At 52.7% G+C, this 16,259-nt stretch overlaps 7 protein-coding genes across 7 annotated transcripts; 6 read left to right on the plus strand and 1 right to left on the minus strand.

Annotated features, from left to right (window-relative positions):
* BKA58DRAFT_365737 (proteasome subunit alpha type-4) lies at positions 1-1,182 on the plus strand. Its single transcript, XM_046168875.1, has 4 exons — positions 1-113; positions 163-347; positions 396-814; positions 864-1,182. The coding sequence occupies exons 1-4, from the start codon at positions 90-92 to the stop codon at positions 995-997; spliced, it is 762 nt and encodes a 253-aa protein (XP_046022622.1). The 5' UTR covers positions 1-89; the 3' UTR covers positions 998-1,182.
* Positions 1,183-1,522: 340 nt separating this feature from the next.
* BKA58DRAFT_389948 (uncharacterized protein) lies at positions 1,523-2,268 on the plus strand. The gene is made up of 2 exons (XM_046170799.1): positions 1,523-1,771; positions 1,820-2,268. Exons 1-2 carry the CDS (start codon positions 1,657-1,659, stop codon positions 2,221-2,223), a joined length of 519 nt encoding a protein of 172 aa, XP_046022623.1. The 5' UTR covers positions 1,523-1,656; the 3' UTR covers positions 2,224-2,268.
* A 3,330-nt stretch (positions 2,269-5,598) lies between these two features.
* On the plus strand, positions 5,599-8,251 carry BKA58DRAFT_320615 (major facilitator superfamily domain-containing protein; the record flags this gene model as incomplete). The annotated part of the gene is made up of 12 exons (XM_046167773.1): positions 5,599-6,041; positions 6,105-6,249; positions 6,314-6,493; positions 6,543-6,646; positions 6,809-6,845; positions 6,898-7,089; positions 7,145-7,445; positions 7,498-7,523; positions 7,758-7,942; positions 7,994-8,019; positions 8,075-8,132; positions 8,185-8,251. 12 exons carry the CDS (start codon positions 5,599-5,601, stop codon positions 8,249-8,251), a joined length of 1,764 nt encoding a protein of 587 aa, XP_046022624.1.
* Positions 8,252-9,751: 1,500 nt separating this feature from the next.
* BKA58DRAFT_225913 (transcription activator of gluconeogenesis) lies at positions 9,752-12,416 on the plus strand. Its single transcript, XM_046166352.1, has 3 exons — positions 9,752-10,104; positions 10,158-11,950; positions 12,002-12,416. The coding sequence occupies exons 1-3, from the start codon at positions 9,882-9,884 to the stop codon at positions 12,032-12,034; spliced, it is 2,049 nt and encodes a 682-aa protein (XP_046022625.1). The 5' UTR covers positions 9,752-9,881; the 3' UTR covers positions 12,035-12,416.
* Positions 12,417-12,428: 12 nt separating this feature from the next.
* Positions 12,429-13,361, minus strand: BKA58DRAFT_225917 (riboflavin kinase). Its single transcript, XM_046166353.1, has 2 exons — positions 13,120-13,361; positions 12,429-13,069 (listed from the first exon to the last, which is right to left on the minus strand). Exons 1-2 carry the CDS (start codon positions 13,234-13,236, stop codon positions 12,494-12,496), a joined length of 693 nt encoding a protein of 230 aa, XP_046022626.1. The 5' UTR covers positions 13,237-13,361; the 3' UTR covers positions 12,429-12,493.
* A 248-nt stretch (positions 13,362-13,609) lies between these two features.
* BKA58DRAFT_413374 (aldo-keto reductase-like protein) lies at positions 13,610-14,555 on the plus strand (the record flags this gene model as incomplete). Its single annotated transcript, XM_046172418.1, has 2 exons — positions 13,610-13,846; positions 13,893-14,555. The coding sequence occupies 2 exons, from the start codon at positions 13,610-13,612 to the stop codon at positions 14,553-14,555; spliced, it is 900 nt and encodes a 299-aa protein (XP_046022627.1).
* A 305-nt stretch (positions 14,556-14,860) lies between these two features.
* Positions 14,861-16,255, plus strand: BKA58DRAFT_225928 (uncharacterized protein). The gene is made up of 3 exons (XM_046166354.1): positions 14,861-15,196; positions 15,247-15,991; positions 16,045-16,255. Exons 1-3 carry the CDS (start codon positions 15,165-15,167, stop codon positions 16,051-16,053), a joined length of 786 nt encoding a protein of 261 aa, XP_046022628.1. The 5' UTR covers positions 14,861-15,164; the 3' UTR covers positions 16,054-16,255.
* Positions 16,256-16,259: the final 4 nt, after the last annotated feature.

Genomic DNA, 16,259 nt, shown 5'->3' on the forward strand with positions numbered 1-16,259 from the left:
CCACGCCCCGACTTCCCCGCCGCCTTCTCCCTCGCCCACTGCTGTCTACAACCCCAATACCACCCAGACCGCCAGAGTAGACCGCAATCATGTCACGGAGATACGACTCCAGGGTACGAAAATACTTACAACCACGGCCAGGACACAGCTAACAATGTATAGACGACCATCTTCTCCCCGGAAGGTCGCCTCTACCAAGTCGAATATGCCCTCGAAGCCATCTCGCACGCCGGAACAGCGCTAGGCATCTTGGCCCAGGATGGTATTGTACTCGCCGCAGAGAGGAAGGTCACCAGCAAGTTGTTGGAGCAAGACACATCGGCCGAGAAGCTGTACATCTTGAACGAGTGCGTTGACCATCGGTCATATATACACAGCGACTAATGGTACTACAGCAACATGATCTGCGCCGTAGCAGGTATGACTGCCGATGCCAACATCCTCATCAACTACGCCCGTCAAAACGCCCAACGCTACCTCCTCACCTACAACGAAGACATTCCCTGCGAGCAGCTCGTCCGCCGCTTATGCGATCTCAAGCAGGGTTACACGCAGCACGGAGGTCTCCGACCGTTCGGCGTGTCATTCATCTACGCCGGATGGGACCCCCAGCGCCAGTTCCAGCTTTACCAGAGTAACCCCAGTGGCAACTACGGCGGCTGGAAGGCTACCAGTGTCGGCGCGAACAACGCCTCTGCGCAGAGCTTGTTGAAGCAGGACTACAAGGAGGAGTGCGATCTGAAGGAAGCGTGCGGGCTTGCAGTCAAGGTACTCAGCAAGACCATGGACTCAACCAAGCTGAGCAGCGAGAAGAGTACGTTCATCGCCTGACCATATACCGGGAGAGTACTGACAATGTGTAGTTGAGTTTGCGACAGTAGGAAGGACAAAGGAAGGCAAGATCTACCACCACCTGTGGGGAGCGGACGAGATCGATGCTCTGCTGAAGGAGCACGGCCTGGCCAAGGCTGAGGACACCGAGATGTCCGAGACATGAGCAACACGACCAATGCACGATATGAACAGGCGCAACGGAACGGCCTCTGCATGATAGACGAGGCTTGTAGTATACCATATCAGGTGAGAGCTATGTGGCATCTTGTAGCGAATCTCACTTCATCATGACCCGTTTGATGTGTAGACGTAATTTCTCTCTCGCTGACACGTGCATCCAATGGAACCTTGGAAGCCTATACGGGGCAGTCGCATGTGACGGCAAACGCTCTTGCCTGTCTTCTGTACGCTGACACTTTCCCCCAAGCACGACATCAACTGGAGAACTTCAATCTCTCAGCCCTGCGTCTCTCCCACCTCTCATCATCCAGTCCTGTCCCAATCTTATTGCGCCAGCATTAGTTTCATTGCCAGCTCCATCGCCTATCACACTCTGTGAGCATCAAGATGCCTACACCCACACAACCGCACACCTTCAAGTCCCCAAGCGGTGCCGGGCCGTCGACATCCTTCCTGCGCCAGCTCCTCGACGATATCAGGTCACAAGATGACTCCACAAGTAATACACCAAGACCGCCCCGACCAACGCTCAAGAGCCTACAGATCCCACTTTCGCGCTTCATCACTCAACCAAATGCCATCGGGCAGGATACCGACCCCTCCAAATCGCCACTTCTTTTCTGCGACTCTGATATCTCCACCATGCCTTCACCTACTGAGCCTCCGACTTCGGCGGTAACTTCAACTTCGACTGACACCACGGCTCCAAATTCGGCGCTAACGCCGGCTTCGTATCAGGATTCCTGGGTCAAGTGTCGTACGTATATCTAATCTTTTACCATACCCAGGCGCTGACATTACGAAGCACGTAAGCGAGGGAGAAGCCAAGACACAGCCGGACGACGACATCAGACCAAAAAGTTGCGAAGCGACTCACCAAAACATACCCTGGCGCCTACAATACCTCGGCCAAGAACGCCTGAACGACATGTCACGCGAAGGTATACGTCAGGGTCCTCTGGACCCCCTGAGACCCCCAGCTACTTAAGACCCCTACACCTGATGGACACGAGCGACGAGTTGAGGCACGACATCTCCATTTACAAGAACCCCCATGGCGACGAATGGAAGAGGAACTCGCTGTGCAGACACTGCTTCCAGAGCCGCGGCACCTTCAACCGGATCATGGCGCATGGTTATGAGGCGTGCGGTCGTGAGGAATGTTTAGACAGCCATTACTGGGAGCCTACTACTTGTCCCTATTACTAGGATATACGCGCTGGACGCGGTGGGTATGACAAGATTGAATCGAACGAACTGTTTCCTTTGCTATGACACTTCTTATGAGTGATTTACTACATCCCGTACCGCAATCTGCAAGAACATTGTTCAGGAATATTTTCAAGGTTGAGGTATACATTGTCTTATGCCGTAGCAACTTATCAACATTCAACAGCATGTATGCAGCAACCCGCAAGTCAAAATACACCTCCCCCGAGCATCGCCGCGCCCACCACGAAACCCCACCCGACCATCACCCTCCCAACTTCCCAACCATTTATCTTTGAGGCTCAGATATCATCAGTTTCGGACGTGTAGATTCCCTCCTTAGAAAGATGCCTGTCCATCTGTCGTTATCATCACCGCCTCCGATGAGTCATGTCGGCCTGTTGAGTTCGAGTCCGTCGAGAACACACGTATTCAGAACCACGCATTCTAACTGAGTACGAAAGGGGCTTTGGGTATGTGTGACTGATGGCTGTGACTGCTTAGGAAGATGTGTTTGACGACAGTCTCGCTAAAAGTTGAACAATGCTTTCAGCACTGAGCCCCGGAAGAGTGTTTCGGTATTCTGCCACCGGATGACAGGATACCGCCATTTAATAGGAAGAAGTTTTGCTCATTGAGAACAGAGGGAGACGAGGATGCGAGGGCTTTTTATATTCTTGGATGCTGGGTGTGGGACGATACGACCATGGTATGAACACTCGAATGCATCGTAATTGTGTTACGGGCCGTGATACCATGGCATACCAATGATCCACTTCTTCCGTTGGTACTGCAATGGCGCAAAGCGACGACCCAGTTACAACGTCCACCATGCATGGCATTCCTGACCACACCTACTGGGCCTGCGCAATCTAATGGGCTATATTGTAATCATCAGGAACTTGTCTCGACATTCAACCTATATTACCTACTCATACTCCCGAGCTCGCGTTGAGGGCAGCGATACGTACCGCATGCGTCACCGTTTCCTTTCCAGTATTTTCCATGACGCAGGAGCGACAACCCCAACGAACTGTCAATCACGAACTCACAGCACCTGCATCCGCAGACCCCTTATCAGCAGCAAAGGCAAAAGCAAAGGCAGGGAGTTGAAGTCGCATCACAACATCACAAGCAAAAGGCAGAAGCAAGGTGGAGGAAAAGATGCCATTTCGCGCTCGCGTACTAATCTGATCATGCAAGAAATGTAGCCCAATAGGGAATCTACGCAACAGTAGAGAGACATCGTCAATGCATCCGAAGACACTCTGGGCTCATGCTGGCACTGGTGGTTTGCAACAGGAATGGCTTAGAGTGCAGGTACGGTTAGGGATGTAGGGAAGGGGAGTATGGTAGACTGGCAGGAAATGAGTACATCTTCATGTTAGATGTCACGATTCATGGATTGGCAACGCATGGGTGGCAAGGTATCAGTGGTATGCCAGGTGGATTATCACATTTAGACTAACAGTTCGAGGACATCGTACAGCTGGAATCGTTTTACCTATACGATTACACACTCTACAGGATTTACATCATACTCCACATAGAACATCACAATCCAAGTCCCGACGTTGTGCCAAGCTTCTGACCGCCATGTACTTTTTCCAATGTCAAAATTGACGCCCTTGCTTTCTAGGCTCGGTGCATTACACGTATCTTAGGGAGACACTGAGTTACCAGAAATCCGTTCGATTGAGCTTGGAGCTACTAGATGTCATGGCGTATGTCCTTGATATCTGGGATGCAAAAGGCTTTTTACAATGGCAAGATACAACCTGAGAACATCTACAGCTAGGTTACGAGCATTTTGAATTCGCGTAGGTGATTCCTGAACACGTCTACCGCACAACACGATGATAGAAACTACCTGGTACTGTGACTGCATGTAAACGCTATCGAATATGAAGAAATGATCTTCTACTCACGGATTTCTAATGCTGGATGAACGGACGTATTTATGAATTCCGCTTTAGCACCAGAGCGCTTTGCGCATAACCTAAGCCGTTCATATTTTCTCTGTAGTTGATATGTACATGCTCTGCTCTAGAGCCATTGATAAGTAGACTGTCCATGTGACGTAGTGGATGACTGGTAAAGCTTCAATAGCTTATTCGGCATTCATGAGACGCATTACTACACATGTATCGAATGCGCAACGCGATTCCCACCACGTCGCCATCCGCGACAAATCCAGAGAGACACGCATCAGCCATTCCCTAGGCGGCGTATTCGCGTATTATTCGCGCGCTTCAGGCGTTACCCTAGAAACGTCTGGAAGAAAGGCTTCATGCTTTCTTTTTCCTTGCCGGCGTTTGTCATCTCCCCTAGTGCATCTCCCACGTGGCGCCGTTATTGCGGCGGTTCGTGTATGTTAGAAACTTACTTCTGATGTCATCTCTACACTGAAACAACTACATCTAGGTTACAAAGCATCAACATGTTACGCTCTGCTTTCAAAGCGAGGAAGAAGTGCCTCGTGGTCAAGAGACCTGAAGTTGGTGGCAATTGTGCAGGTGGTGGGCAGGTGCGCCCTTACTCGTCAGTTGCACAACAACTCCAACACGATTGATAGATGCAACTGATTACAACGCGAAGGTACGGTAAGTGTCCTTGTGCGGATTTCAGGAATGAGGAACTTGAGGTCGAAAGACGTTATCACATAGCAGTTTCCAGGGACCAGGGCAAATGCTTTTCCGAACGGATGGTTTTGCTAGTTACGGCCCGCTAGTCTTAGCTATCGGCAGGTCTTGCGCCGATCGCGGCAATTCAAGGGCGAAGACATGAATCGCACCGTCGGAAGCAACGTCGGAAGCAGCGTCGGAAGGCCGCTCACGAGAGACGACGAATTCTATCGCCAGATCAACGTGTGTCTGCGATGCGACTCGTTATCGGCGCGCTCGCGCGTTAAATCCGCATTACATACCAGCATCGCAAATCAACATGTCCATGTCAGCACCCTAGCAGATGTCTTAGCCGGATGACGCACATACGCACCCCAGCAGTCTAGACAGGATGGCGCCGTTATGGCAGGAAGACGCCACCCCACTCTGTCCACGAGTGGCTCCAGAGCCTTTGAGCCGATCGCCGCGGCGCGGTTTGAAAGCTTAGTCGGAGCGCGATGTCTGCTCCAAGAGTGATGTTGTCTTCGCGTTTCCCACCTCATTCCTTCGCCTGTTGAACCTGCATCGCGTCGCATAACCAGGGTTTGTCATCAGGGGTCTTTGAGAACACTAGCGAGTTATATCCGAGCGGCAACTAGTCATTTTCAGAGTGGAGCAGTTTCTGAAAGATTGGCGTGTCGTTGGTGATTTTGGTACTCGTCGGACCTTTCGTTCCATTCCAATACCCAGAGCGACGGCGAGACTGATTAGAATGGAGTCGAAGGAGAGAACGAGCCTTGGCTCGACACGCGAACAACATGAAGATAGCGCGTCAAGCGAGTACGAGAAGAGAGGAGTATCTGCCGCCGACATCGACGAAGAGAAAGCTGATGGTCATGACGGAGCTATGCAGTCTCCGACGAAGGAGAATGACGCAACAGCTGGAAGAGGCCGCAGCCAAAGCAGACGTTCGCAAGACGGAAGGAGCCTGAAGACTGTCAGATCGCACCACTCGAGAGCTGGAGGAGATGGCTACACATGCCTCGACGCAGAAGCCAATGCCAAAGGACCGAACAATTCCAGGCCGGGACCCGTAACGGAGCAACCGTACCTCGTGACTTGGGATGGTGACGCCGACCCAGAGAATCCTCGGAGCATGGGCAAACTACGAAGATGGCTCATCGTATTGATATGCGCCAGTAGTTCACTATGCGTGTACGTCATCAACCTCATATACGAACCGTTGCACACGCAGAAACTAACGAATGCTAAATGTAGGACATGCACCTCATCGCTATATACGTCGACGTATAGTCAGCTGGAGCCTGAGTTTGGGGCCTCGCGCCTAGTATGCACGCTTGGTCTATCTATGTTTGTTGCGGGACTCGGCGCAGGACCGATGATTTTAAGTCCACTCTCGGAGGTGCGTACAGCTGCCGGGAATTAACGGCACTTCGCCGTACCCGTGATCTACTAACATGATCCAGTTCTACGGTCGAAGGCCAATCTATATCTGCTCATTCACATTCTTCCTCATCTGGATGATACCATGCGCTGTGGCACAAAACATCCAGACAATGTTGGTTGCGCGCTTTTTGGACGGCCTAGCTGGCTCAGCCTTCCTCAGTGTTGCTGGAGGTACTGTTGGTGACATGTTCGGGAAACACGTCAGTACATTCGATGCTCGCTAGCCCTCTACATCTGACGTAAGTGTAGGAACTATCTGCGCCCATGATGGTCTACACAGCCAGCCCGTTCGTTGGGCCAGAGGTAGGCCCTCTGATAGGAGGCTTCATTGTGGAAAATACTACATGGAGATGGTAAGTGCTTATTCCAGGCCCACTAACCCCACCCTTGCGACACTGCACCTGCAGCTGCGATGGCGTTGGGCGAGCTGGCAGCATCTACCCCTGATGCTCGTATCGAGAGTGCCGTCAATCAGCTCTTGCGGAGAAATCGGCGAGTTGTTAACGTGCAATCAGGTGTTTCTACGTTCTCATCATCTGGTCTGGAGTTCAGGTAAGGTTGTGCTGCACACCATGTGCACCAGAGACTAATGCTAGTCTCGTAGCTTTGCCTAATCGTTCTTTTCGTGCCTGAGACGTACCACCCCGTTCTGCTCCGGCGAAAGGCGATTCGACTGCGAAAAGAAACCGGCAACCCAGAGTGGATAGCGCCTATCGAGAAGATGGACAGGTCTATCGCCAAAACCGTGCTGTGGTCATGCATCCGCCCGTTTCAACTTCTTTTCTTCGAGCCTATGGTGGGTCTCCGCGCTTAGGGAAGCCGTGATTGGTGGACTGACTGTTGTGATCTAGTGCTTGAGCCTCTGCATCTTGTCGGCCATTCTGTTGGGTATCTTGTACCTCTTCTTTGGCGCCTTTCCTCTCGTATTCGGCAACAACCATGGCTTCAGCATCTCGCAGATTGGACTCGCATTCTTGGGTCTGTTGGTCGGCATGCTCGCGGGTGTCTCCACGGACCCTTTCTGGAGAAGGATATACGGCAGGCTCGTGCGGCAGCGCGAGGAGCAAGGAGGCGAGCCCGGAGGTTCGGAACCTGAGTTTCGGCTCCCTTCGACTATTGTTGGGGCCTGGGTCGTCCCTGTCGCACTCTTTGGTAAGCGCTGCATGGCCTCGACTCGAACGAGCTTCTAATCACACGTATGCAGGGTTTGGGTGGACGACATACTCCTCAGTAAGTTTAGAATGCTCATGGCATGGACGATTCTATGGCTAACATCCTGGTTTCCGCAGGTTCACTGGATAGGTACGACATCATCGTGCATATTGTCCAGTCGCAATAACAACTGACCATGACACTGCAGTTCCAATAATCTTTTCAGCATTATTTGGCCTTGGGTAGGTCTTCCTCTTTTAGACGCTTCAAGTATCGTCGATGAACAGCTCACTGACCGTGTCCGTGACGTAGTGTCATCTGGGTCTATTCAGGGGTCTTCACATTCTTGGTCGAAGCTGTAAGTCCCACCACGCACCGAAGTCGGACCAGGCTCTTGGGTACAGAGATAGTGACCTCGCCGAACAGTACCCTGTCTACGCTGCATCGGCTCTCGCGGCCAACAGCTTCGCGCGGTCGTACTTTGCTGCGGCTTTCCCGTAAGCTAGCACCAACGTTGGGGCAGACTTCATTACTAATTGACGACATAGACTATTTGGTGTTCAGATGTACAACAGTAAGTCCCTAGGCCGGTACACCATGGTGAAAGAGCGGTCACTGATTCGGAAAAGATCTCGGCTACCAGTGGGCAACTACTCTGCTTGCGTTCCTTGCGCTGGCCATGGCACCGTAAGAGACCCAAGAGAATGGCCGTGGGAATCACTAACGTATATTGTTGCAGCTTTCCAATCTTGTTCTTTCGATATGGCAAGCGGCTCAGAGGAGGCAGTCGATATGCATCAGCATAGTGGGCATGGAAGTGACGCGAGGGCATGTGGCAGACTTGACTGGAAGAGGACTAATAATAGCGAGTGACACGGCAGTTCAATGCCAAAGAATTCTATTGAATCAAGGATTTTGCGCCCACACGTGAGACCACATGAAGCAGGTTGGCCGGGCCCTTGTGCGACAGAACATGAGCGCCACGAGGGCGGCCACGCCAGCTCGAGGGACAACGGATGCACAAAAGATGAAAGCGGCTGCGGATGGTACCGTTGCCGGAGGGCGGTGCACCGGGGTGCTAGGAAACGTGGTCGGCAGGCCAGAGACACGGTGAGGGAGACAGTGAGGGCACACAAAGCTCGCGAAGTGTAGCGAGTGATTATAGTTGGTGATACGAGCGCGCCCATAGGCTGGCGATATACCAGTGGGCTCCAACGCCAAGGCCTCGCATCCCACACTGCATGCATGCCTCATAGCCGAGTTTGAGGGACTTTGGGTATGCCGGCTGCTTGCTTTTTGGGGATGCGCTGTGTGGCATGAGGTGTCGCGGTGGGAATTGCGAGTGACTGGGCAGGGCCTTCTGCAGCAGGGGACCCAATCTGCAAAGATGTACTGAGCAAGATCCACCTATGTATTGACGACGATCATGTGGCAGACAGCAGCCCTAGAGTGGCTGAAGGGCGCCATGGCAGCTAGCGAGGTCCAAATAGTGAAGCAGAAGTGCGTGACTGCGGGCTAGCGGCAGGCCAAGCAAGCGGCTTACCGGTCGACAGGGACCGAGGCAGCTGCGTGGGCTGCACCTTCCAGCAAACCTCGAACAGCCAATTGCGGGGAATCGCATCTGCGCGCATCTTGCAGCAGAGGTCCAATATACCGCACACGACCAGCGCCCGACGCCGCGAGCCCACTCTCAACTGCACACAGCGCTGCAAGTGCCCTGGCTGCTCGTCAAACCCAGCAGCGCCTCCATCGCCTCGACCGCGCGCTCCGTCGCGACTCGTAGCCGGCCTCCCCAGACGATCATCTCCCATCGCCCATCGCCCATCGCCCATCGCCCCTGCCCCAGCGCTGACCGTGACTTGCACGCGCTGTATCGCACCACTGCCCTATCGTGTCGCGCCTTCCGCGCTCGACGCGCCGCCGCACCCGTGACTGCCACGCTGCTGCTCTCACCTCCCGCGGGCTCACTGTACGAACCCCGGCACCGCTTGTAGAACCACACTCGACTCCCAGCAGCATGGGCAGCGCGTCTCGGTAGCATCTCGCTATCAAACATGGTTCTGTGTGCTCCTGGAATGCTCCCTCGATTACATGGACCCCGGCCCCGTACCACAATAGCACTGTCCCATACCTGTCCGCCGGATTGAGAGCCCTTCACTCTCTGGGTCCCCTGCATAGCTCGTCATTGGACCTGTCAGAGTGCCACGGCAGCGCCCGTTCAAGCAGCCAACGCACGCGTGATCGCACTCTAAAACACGCAGCTGGAACGCCTCCAGCCGTGCACCCCAGACACATTGGCTGAACCGTTTTGCTGGGAACACCCCAAGATCACCATTGACGGCTACACGCAGCACTAGACTCACTTCTCAGCGCCTCCGTCCACCGCAGGGACTGTTCGTGCTTGGCTGAGTGCCTGCGCTGCGTAGAGGGGATATCATGACCACCCCAGACGCCCAAGATGCCTCTCCTTCGCCCGAGTACAGGAGCGACTTGGACGACGACATGGCTGCTGAACAGACTGCAGACCGCCAGTCTGGCGATGGCGATTCCAGCCAGAAGCCTACCAATGGGAAGTCCAATGCAAAAGACCCTCTAAGACCGCGGAGGAAGAAGGCGCGGAGAGCGTGCTTTGCCTGCCAGCGAGCCCATCTGACGTGTGGTGAGTATCAACTATGAGCCATTGCATTAAATGGCGGGACTGACACCTTCTAGGCGACGAGAGACCATGCAATCGCTGCATCAAGCGCGGCCTCCAAGATCATTGCATGGACGGCGTGCGCAAAAAGGCCAAGTATCTCCACGATGCGCCAGATGGAGCGCTCATGCCCGGTGTGGGCGGCCACTACCCATACATGAACGGCAACCGCCCAACACCAATACCGAGTCATGACACACAACCAGTCTCGGTCTCTCCGCAGAGCAACATGTACAACCAAGCCCAGCCAGCGGCATTCTACCCGCCCAATTCGATACCAGGACAAATACCCGTGGCTCAAGACGGTCACGCTTTCAGCAATCAACAGTCGCCAATATCACCTCCGTTCAACCAAACACATCACGGTCCAGTACAAAACACACCAAACCCCTTGTCTCAAAATCAGCAGGGCCAATTGCAGCAGTTTGGACCTCTGTTCGACCCAAGTGACCCCGCACTGTTCAATTTCGACATCTCGAGCCTCAATTTCGGAAACCATTATGGAGCACTGGAGTTTGGCATGCTTGGTCATATGTCATCAGGCGCAGTGGACGCACCTCACGATAACGCGATGATGAACATGAACGGAGCTGTGAACATGTACAACACACAGATGCCCTCAACTTACGCGGACCAGAACAACGCGGCAACCGCTATGGCATACAATGCGAACGGACTTCCAGCAGGCGAATGGCAAGACGCACATTCGCGGCAAGGGAGCATGCATGTTCACACGCCAAACACCGCTGGCCACGATCACCACAGTCTTCGAAACGACAGCCTCAGTGGTCCCCATGCATTCGTTATAGGTCAAGGGCCTGCTAGCCATACAGCAAGCCCAGCCTCTACGGACGCGTCTACTTTCGAGGGTGACAACCCACTGGCGACTGCAGCGTTCTTCGCCAACACCAACCGACCGCATGCGCAGCGTTCTCCTGCTGTGAATCGATCACAACACGAGAACAGACCTTCGACCACAGCACTTCAGCCGATACACTCTAATGGCGTGCGCAAGCGACAACGCGATACCAAGAGCATCTATCAAGGGGTTACCAAGCCATACGATTACGTTAAGGGCTACCACAGGCTTTACCAGCTGATCGACAAGAACTACTCGAGGCCTTGGGTCGCTAAGGCACAACAGTATCTACAAAACTATCGACCTGTATTGCTACAAGTGCGGGAAGAGTTGAACAGAGACGACTTGATCCATCAAGAAATGGGTCTTCAGCGTCAGGTCATGACACTGCAAGATCACTTTGCGGAAGTTGGCACACCGTTCTTGATCTGTCGTCGCTCAGGCGAGATTGTCGGTATCAACAAGGAGTTTACCATTCTTACGGGCTGGAAAGAATCCGTTCTCCTGGGCCAGGAAGCCAACCTCAACGTCAACACGGGCACGAACCGCGACACAAGCGAAAGCGACACCGGCTCAACCCAGAACACCACACCCAACCTCACCGCGCAAGACTCCGAGACCACACCCAGCGTCAACATCATCGAGCTCATGGACCCCAAATCCGCCCTTGAGTTCCTACAACACTTCTCCGAACTGTGCTACCAGGACCCTCACGGCTACGCTTCTCAACGCGTCAACATGCTCAGATATCAGACCAAGGCAGACATGGATCGCATCCAGGAAATGAAGAATGCAAATGCTGGTGCTGATGTCAAGGTCGATCCGCTTGTCAAGGTGGAGGGCGAGAGTGCCATGCAGCGGCTGGGTGCGAAGAATGGTATGGTTGATTGTATGATCTGGTGGCATATCAAGCGCGATATGTTTGATATGCCTGTGCTCGTTTGTATGAGTGTAAGTTGGATTTTGAAGTTATTTGTAGGTCAAGTGCTAATGATTGTTTAGGTTATGCCTGTTCTTGACAAAGGACTGCAGTGAACAACTTGTTTAGTTAGGACTGGCCACCTTTCGCAAAACGCCATCTGAGATGTCCTTGAACTCACGTTTTGATAACACGACGACCTTCATATACACGGATGACGGAAACCTCAAGGTTGACATGTGGCCCTGTCACAGCGGCAGTAAAAAAGTGCTTTTATGGTTTTGATTTGCTGGGTACGATGGCGCATATGCATGGACACCAGAGTCGTCTCACGAGACGTGTGCATCATGCAAGGTAGTGCTTGGTATGCTATTTCTCGTTATTTGTTCCAGGTGTTCAAGGACGCACATGAAGGCGTAAACGGAGTAGACGAGCTGCCACCATAGGCGCGATACCAATGCTTTCCACGGCTAGAACAACAGTATGATAATAATGTTCCGTTCATTCGTACCACCATCCATCGCTACGCACATGCCTAAACCCTGTTTCAACTCGAACACCATCACTCACTACCCCTAATTAATCATCTGCGCAACCCCCATCCCATCCTTCTGCCCCTCCTGATTCCAATTCACCTTGACATCCTCCCCTCCCCTCAACCACTCATCCCTCTTCCAAACCTCATACCCCTCCCTCCCCAAACTCCTCTGCGCCACCCGAATATCCTCCCTAATATCCTCCACCAACGCCTCCTTACTCACATAATCGTACTCCGGCCGTATAAACCCCAATATCATCAGACTGAGCTGCGCCCCATAAAAGTCTTCTTTGAAGTTATGCAGAATGTGGATTTCGATACTGCGCTGGCTGTTCTTGTAGTATGGGTTGTAGCCGATGGAGAGGACGGTGGGGTAGATGGTGGAGGGCGTGGGCGGTTCTGAAGAGTATTCGAGGTCGAGGACGGCGTGAGATGACGATTGGGTGGGGACTGAGGTGTCATCTGTCGCGCTGGGGACGCTGGAGGGGGTTGTGGTGGTGGGGATTGTGGTTGTGTCCAGGGTGCACCAGCCATAGTATATGCCGGATTCTAACTCGTCGTGCCCGCCTATGCTCAGGCCTGAGAGCGGGATGTTGGCGGTGGGGATACCTAGCTGTTCTTGTTAGTTTGGCGTGATGTTTGAGAGGGTTTGTGGATTTGTACTTCTTTGCTTCCGCGTCCGAAGCCTTTTACTACAGGTCCTCGGAGCTTTATTGGAAAGGGTGGTTGTGGTGTTTCGGGGCCGGCGATGGGGTCGCGGGGTCCGTCTGGGCGACCCATGGTGTTTGTTCAGCTTGTATAGTTGATGGGGGTTGGAATTGGAGCTGGGGGAGTGCACAGGCGGGTTTCTAGAACAGAGGGATTGTTGGCCGTGGTACTTCGAGCACTTTCTGGTCGGGATGATGGAGGTCCGATCGGAACATTGGTGGGGCTCATGTCAGATAGCAAGCGTCACCGTTGGCTTAGTCAGCTTGGTACCTTGCATCGTCACTTCCGACGTGGAGGTATGAGCTAACTACATCAGTCTGTTCCATGCGCTTGCGATATGACATTCAAATGTCTGAATCCAATATCTGCTCGTAGACTCGGCGCTTCTTTCCCTGTATCTTGTTTGAAGCCCTGCCACATCCTTCCATCATTGACCACGCGCAACATGGCCTCTGTTTCAACGAATCAAAAGGCATCACGTCTTTACGATGACAAGCCTGCGTTCATCTACGGTACTGCTTGGAAGAAAGATCAAACGAAGAGGCTGGTCAAGGAAGCTCTCGCCCAAGGCTTTCGTCGCGTCGACACAGCTGCACAACCACGGCATTACCAGGAACCTTTGGTCGGCGAAGCGCTTCGTGAGGTGTTCTCTGAGGGCATACTTGAACGAGGACAACTATACGTAGGTTAAACGGAGATCGGACTCACTTGATGCTCATGCGTCACAGTTACAGACAAAGTACACCACCCCTGCTGGCCAAGATCTGACCAACATGCCCTACAATCCTGACGCGCCGTTGGATACCCAGATACACACATCCGTCGCATCATCACTGAAGAACCTGCGATACAAGGACGAGTCAGACGATGCCTCATACATTGACTGTTTACTTCTGCACTCCCCACTGCCTACCATTGACCAAACACTGCAAGCCTGGAAACTACTGGAGTCGTATGTGCCCAACAGAATTCGCAGTCTCGGTATCTCAAACGTCACACTCCCCATTCTTCAGGTCATCTACGAGAATGCCACAATCAAGCCATCGGTTATTCAGAACCGTTTCTACCCTCAGACGCGCTACGATGTATCGTTACGCGCCTTCTGCCGAGAAAGCAACATCATGTATCAGTCCTTCTGGACTTTGACAGGCAATCCTTCTCTCATAAGATCCGAGCCCGTTGCTACGTTGGCTCAAGTAGCGGGTGTCGGACTGCCTGTCGCGCTTTACGCTCTTGTTATAGACCAAGGAGTTGTGGTGCTAAATGGGACTACTTCGAGTGATCATATGCGGGCTGATCTCGAGGGCATTGAGAAGGTGCGTAACTGGGCGCTGTCGCAACCTAACAAGTTTGAGGCCATTAGCGAGGCCTTTAAGTCACTGCTCGGATGATAGGAAGTATTATCATGAATTGGAGCACAGTATACGTGCAATGGCTGTCATCCAAGAGTAAAGTTACCCCGAGTCGTTGAACGTATGACGCGCAAGACTCGATCTTGACAAGGCGGTCTGAGCCATCCTATTGACCGCTCTATGTGGTGCTTACCAAAAGCTTCCCACTCTCCTCCTCCAAATCGCCCTGGAGAGCTCGGGACTTGTCGCGGAAGAGACACGTGACTCGAGACTCTGTTGCCTAGACAATGCAAGGTCTTGACAGCTCACAGCTCAGTACGCACTGACCACTCTTGACAGTCATTGTCAAACAAACGGTCGTTGAGCTTCCGCCCACCTTTGCTGCAGCCCAATGCAAACTCTGACTACTGACAATTGCCGTGACGAAGGAAATCGAGCCTACTAAAACAGCAGAAAAAGTATACTCAGCATATCGATTCCACGGCGTAACGCCGATGATGAGCCCAGTCATGCACACGTTTCCTTCATCTTGGAGAAACTGAAGCGGCTGGTTTCATCTCGAATTTGAACCTAACGATGTGAACTAGTACCCGAGCTCCAGAAGCACGCACGCGGACCACCGAGCCGGGCAACGAAGTCGAGCATCCAATGGCACAATGGAAAAATGCTTTCTTCCAGGGGTAAGACACAAGCCATTGAATCCACAAGAATGGGAGCTGACATACAAAAGATCTTTCAAACTCGTATGCGGAGACGCTAGCCAAGGCTGGTGTTTGGATCTTACCGCGAATATGATGGCCAAGCTACCCCGAGAACTCCGCGATATCATCTATACGTACATCCTCGAGAGCCGAGTCATCGATCATGAGCATCAGGAGCTCTTGGTCACTACGCCCTCGCTTTGGGACCTTGCAGAGTTTAGCAGCAGCGACCATCTGTGGCCTAAGAGACGTACCATTCTAGGTGACGACGTCCCACATTACGTAGTATACCAGCACGTCGACGAGTCTTTCCGGATTGAATTGGCAGAGACTTTGTACCGTACCAAACTGCTCCGTGTGGAATGGCTCTTGAAACTCAAGGCTATACTCCACTACGACGTCTTTCAGACCAGTTGCGAGCCCAAGGACCACATGCGCAACATTCAGATCGAGCTCAACTTTAACTTTTGCACGCGAACACGAGATTACTATGCCGAGGCGGTTGAGCCTCTGTGGTACCTGCGCCATATCAAGCACATCAAGGGACTGAAAGTCGGCTTCGTCTTGAACTTCAAGTACGACGATGTTCTTCCATTGATTGAGGAGGCGACGGCACCTTTGGTTCAACATCTGGTATCAGAAGGTGCGAAGGTGACTTGGTACAAGAAGGGATGTCATGTCATCACTGGACCCACCGAACTTGTCATGCCTAAGCGAAACTTCAGCGATACTGCACAAGAGTCCAAGGATCTGATCAGAGTTGCCAGTATTTTCGTAAGTCATCCGCATTGTCAATTTGGGATCTGAGCTAATTTTATAATTTGAAGGGCCCTTAGACTGATGGGTTGGTGGCCGGTGCGACACGTTTGAATATACCAACACGAGGTTCGCGAGCAAGGAAGACGTCTTTGGTTAGTCTATAGCAATGAGACGAAAACGCGTATGCATCAGCAAACGCGTGCTTCACCGCAGTACCATGGGGTGGCGATGATGTGTCTCTCACAGATATTTAACATGTTCTCCAACGCATTCAAACCCACCA

This window comes from Alternaria rosae (assembly GCF_020736505.1).
Source record: "Alternaria rosae strain MPI-PUGE-AT-0040 chromosome Unknown BKA58scaffold_8, whole genome shotgun sequence".
Lineage (NCBI taxonomy): Eukaryota > Fungi > Ascomycota > Dothideomycetes > Pleosporales > Pleosporaceae > Alternaria > Alternaria rosae.

Bases quoted from the DNA above. Each gene is read 5' to 3' on its own strand.
- BKA58DRAFT_225928 (XM_046166354.1), top strand. From the start codon at position 15,165: ATGGCACAATGGAAAAATGCTTTCTTCCAGGG. The intron at 15,197-15,246 runs GTAAGACACAAG...GACATACAAAAG, and splicing joins AAAAATGCTTTCTTCCAGGG to ATCTTTCAAACTCGTATGCG.
- BKA58DRAFT_225913 (XM_046166352.1), top strand. From the start codon at position 9,882: ATGACCACCCCAGACGCCCAAGATGCCTCTCCTTCGCCCGAGTACAGG. The intron at 10,105-10,157 runs GTGAGTATCAAC...GACACCTTCTAG, and splicing joins GCGAGCCCATCTGACGTGTG to GCGACGAGAGACCATGCAAT. The intron at 11,951-12,001 runs GTAAGTTGGATT...ATGATTGTTTAG, and splicing joins CTGTGCTCGTTTGTATGAGT to GTTATGCCTGTTCTTGACAA.
- BKA58DRAFT_365737 (XM_046168875.1), top strand. From the start codon at position 90: ATGTCACGGAGATACGACTCCAGG. The intron at 348-395 runs GTGCGTTGACCA...ATGGTACTACAG, and splicing joins AAGCTGTACATCTTGAACGA to CAACATGATCTGCGCCGTAG. The intron at 815-863 runs GTACGTTCATCG...GACAATGTGTAG, and splicing joins CAAGCTGAGCAGCGAGAAGA to TTGAGTTTGCGACAGTAGGA.
- BKA58DRAFT_225917 (XM_046166353.1), bottom strand. From the start codon at position 13,236: ATGGGTCGCCCAGACGGACCCCGCGACCCCATCGCCGGCCCCGAAACA. The intron at 13,070-13,119 runs GTACAAATCCAC...TAACAAGAACAG, and splicing joins TCGGACGCGGAAGCAAAGAA to CTAGGTATCCCCACCGCCAA.
- BKA58DRAFT_389948 (XM_046170799.1), top strand. From the start codon at position 1,657: ATGCCTTCACCTACTGAGCCTCCGACTTCGGCGGTAACTTCAACTTCG. The intron at 1,772-1,819 runs GTACGTATATCT...GACATTACGAAG, and splicing joins GGATTCCTGGGTCAAGTGTC to CACGTAAGCGAGGGAGAAGC.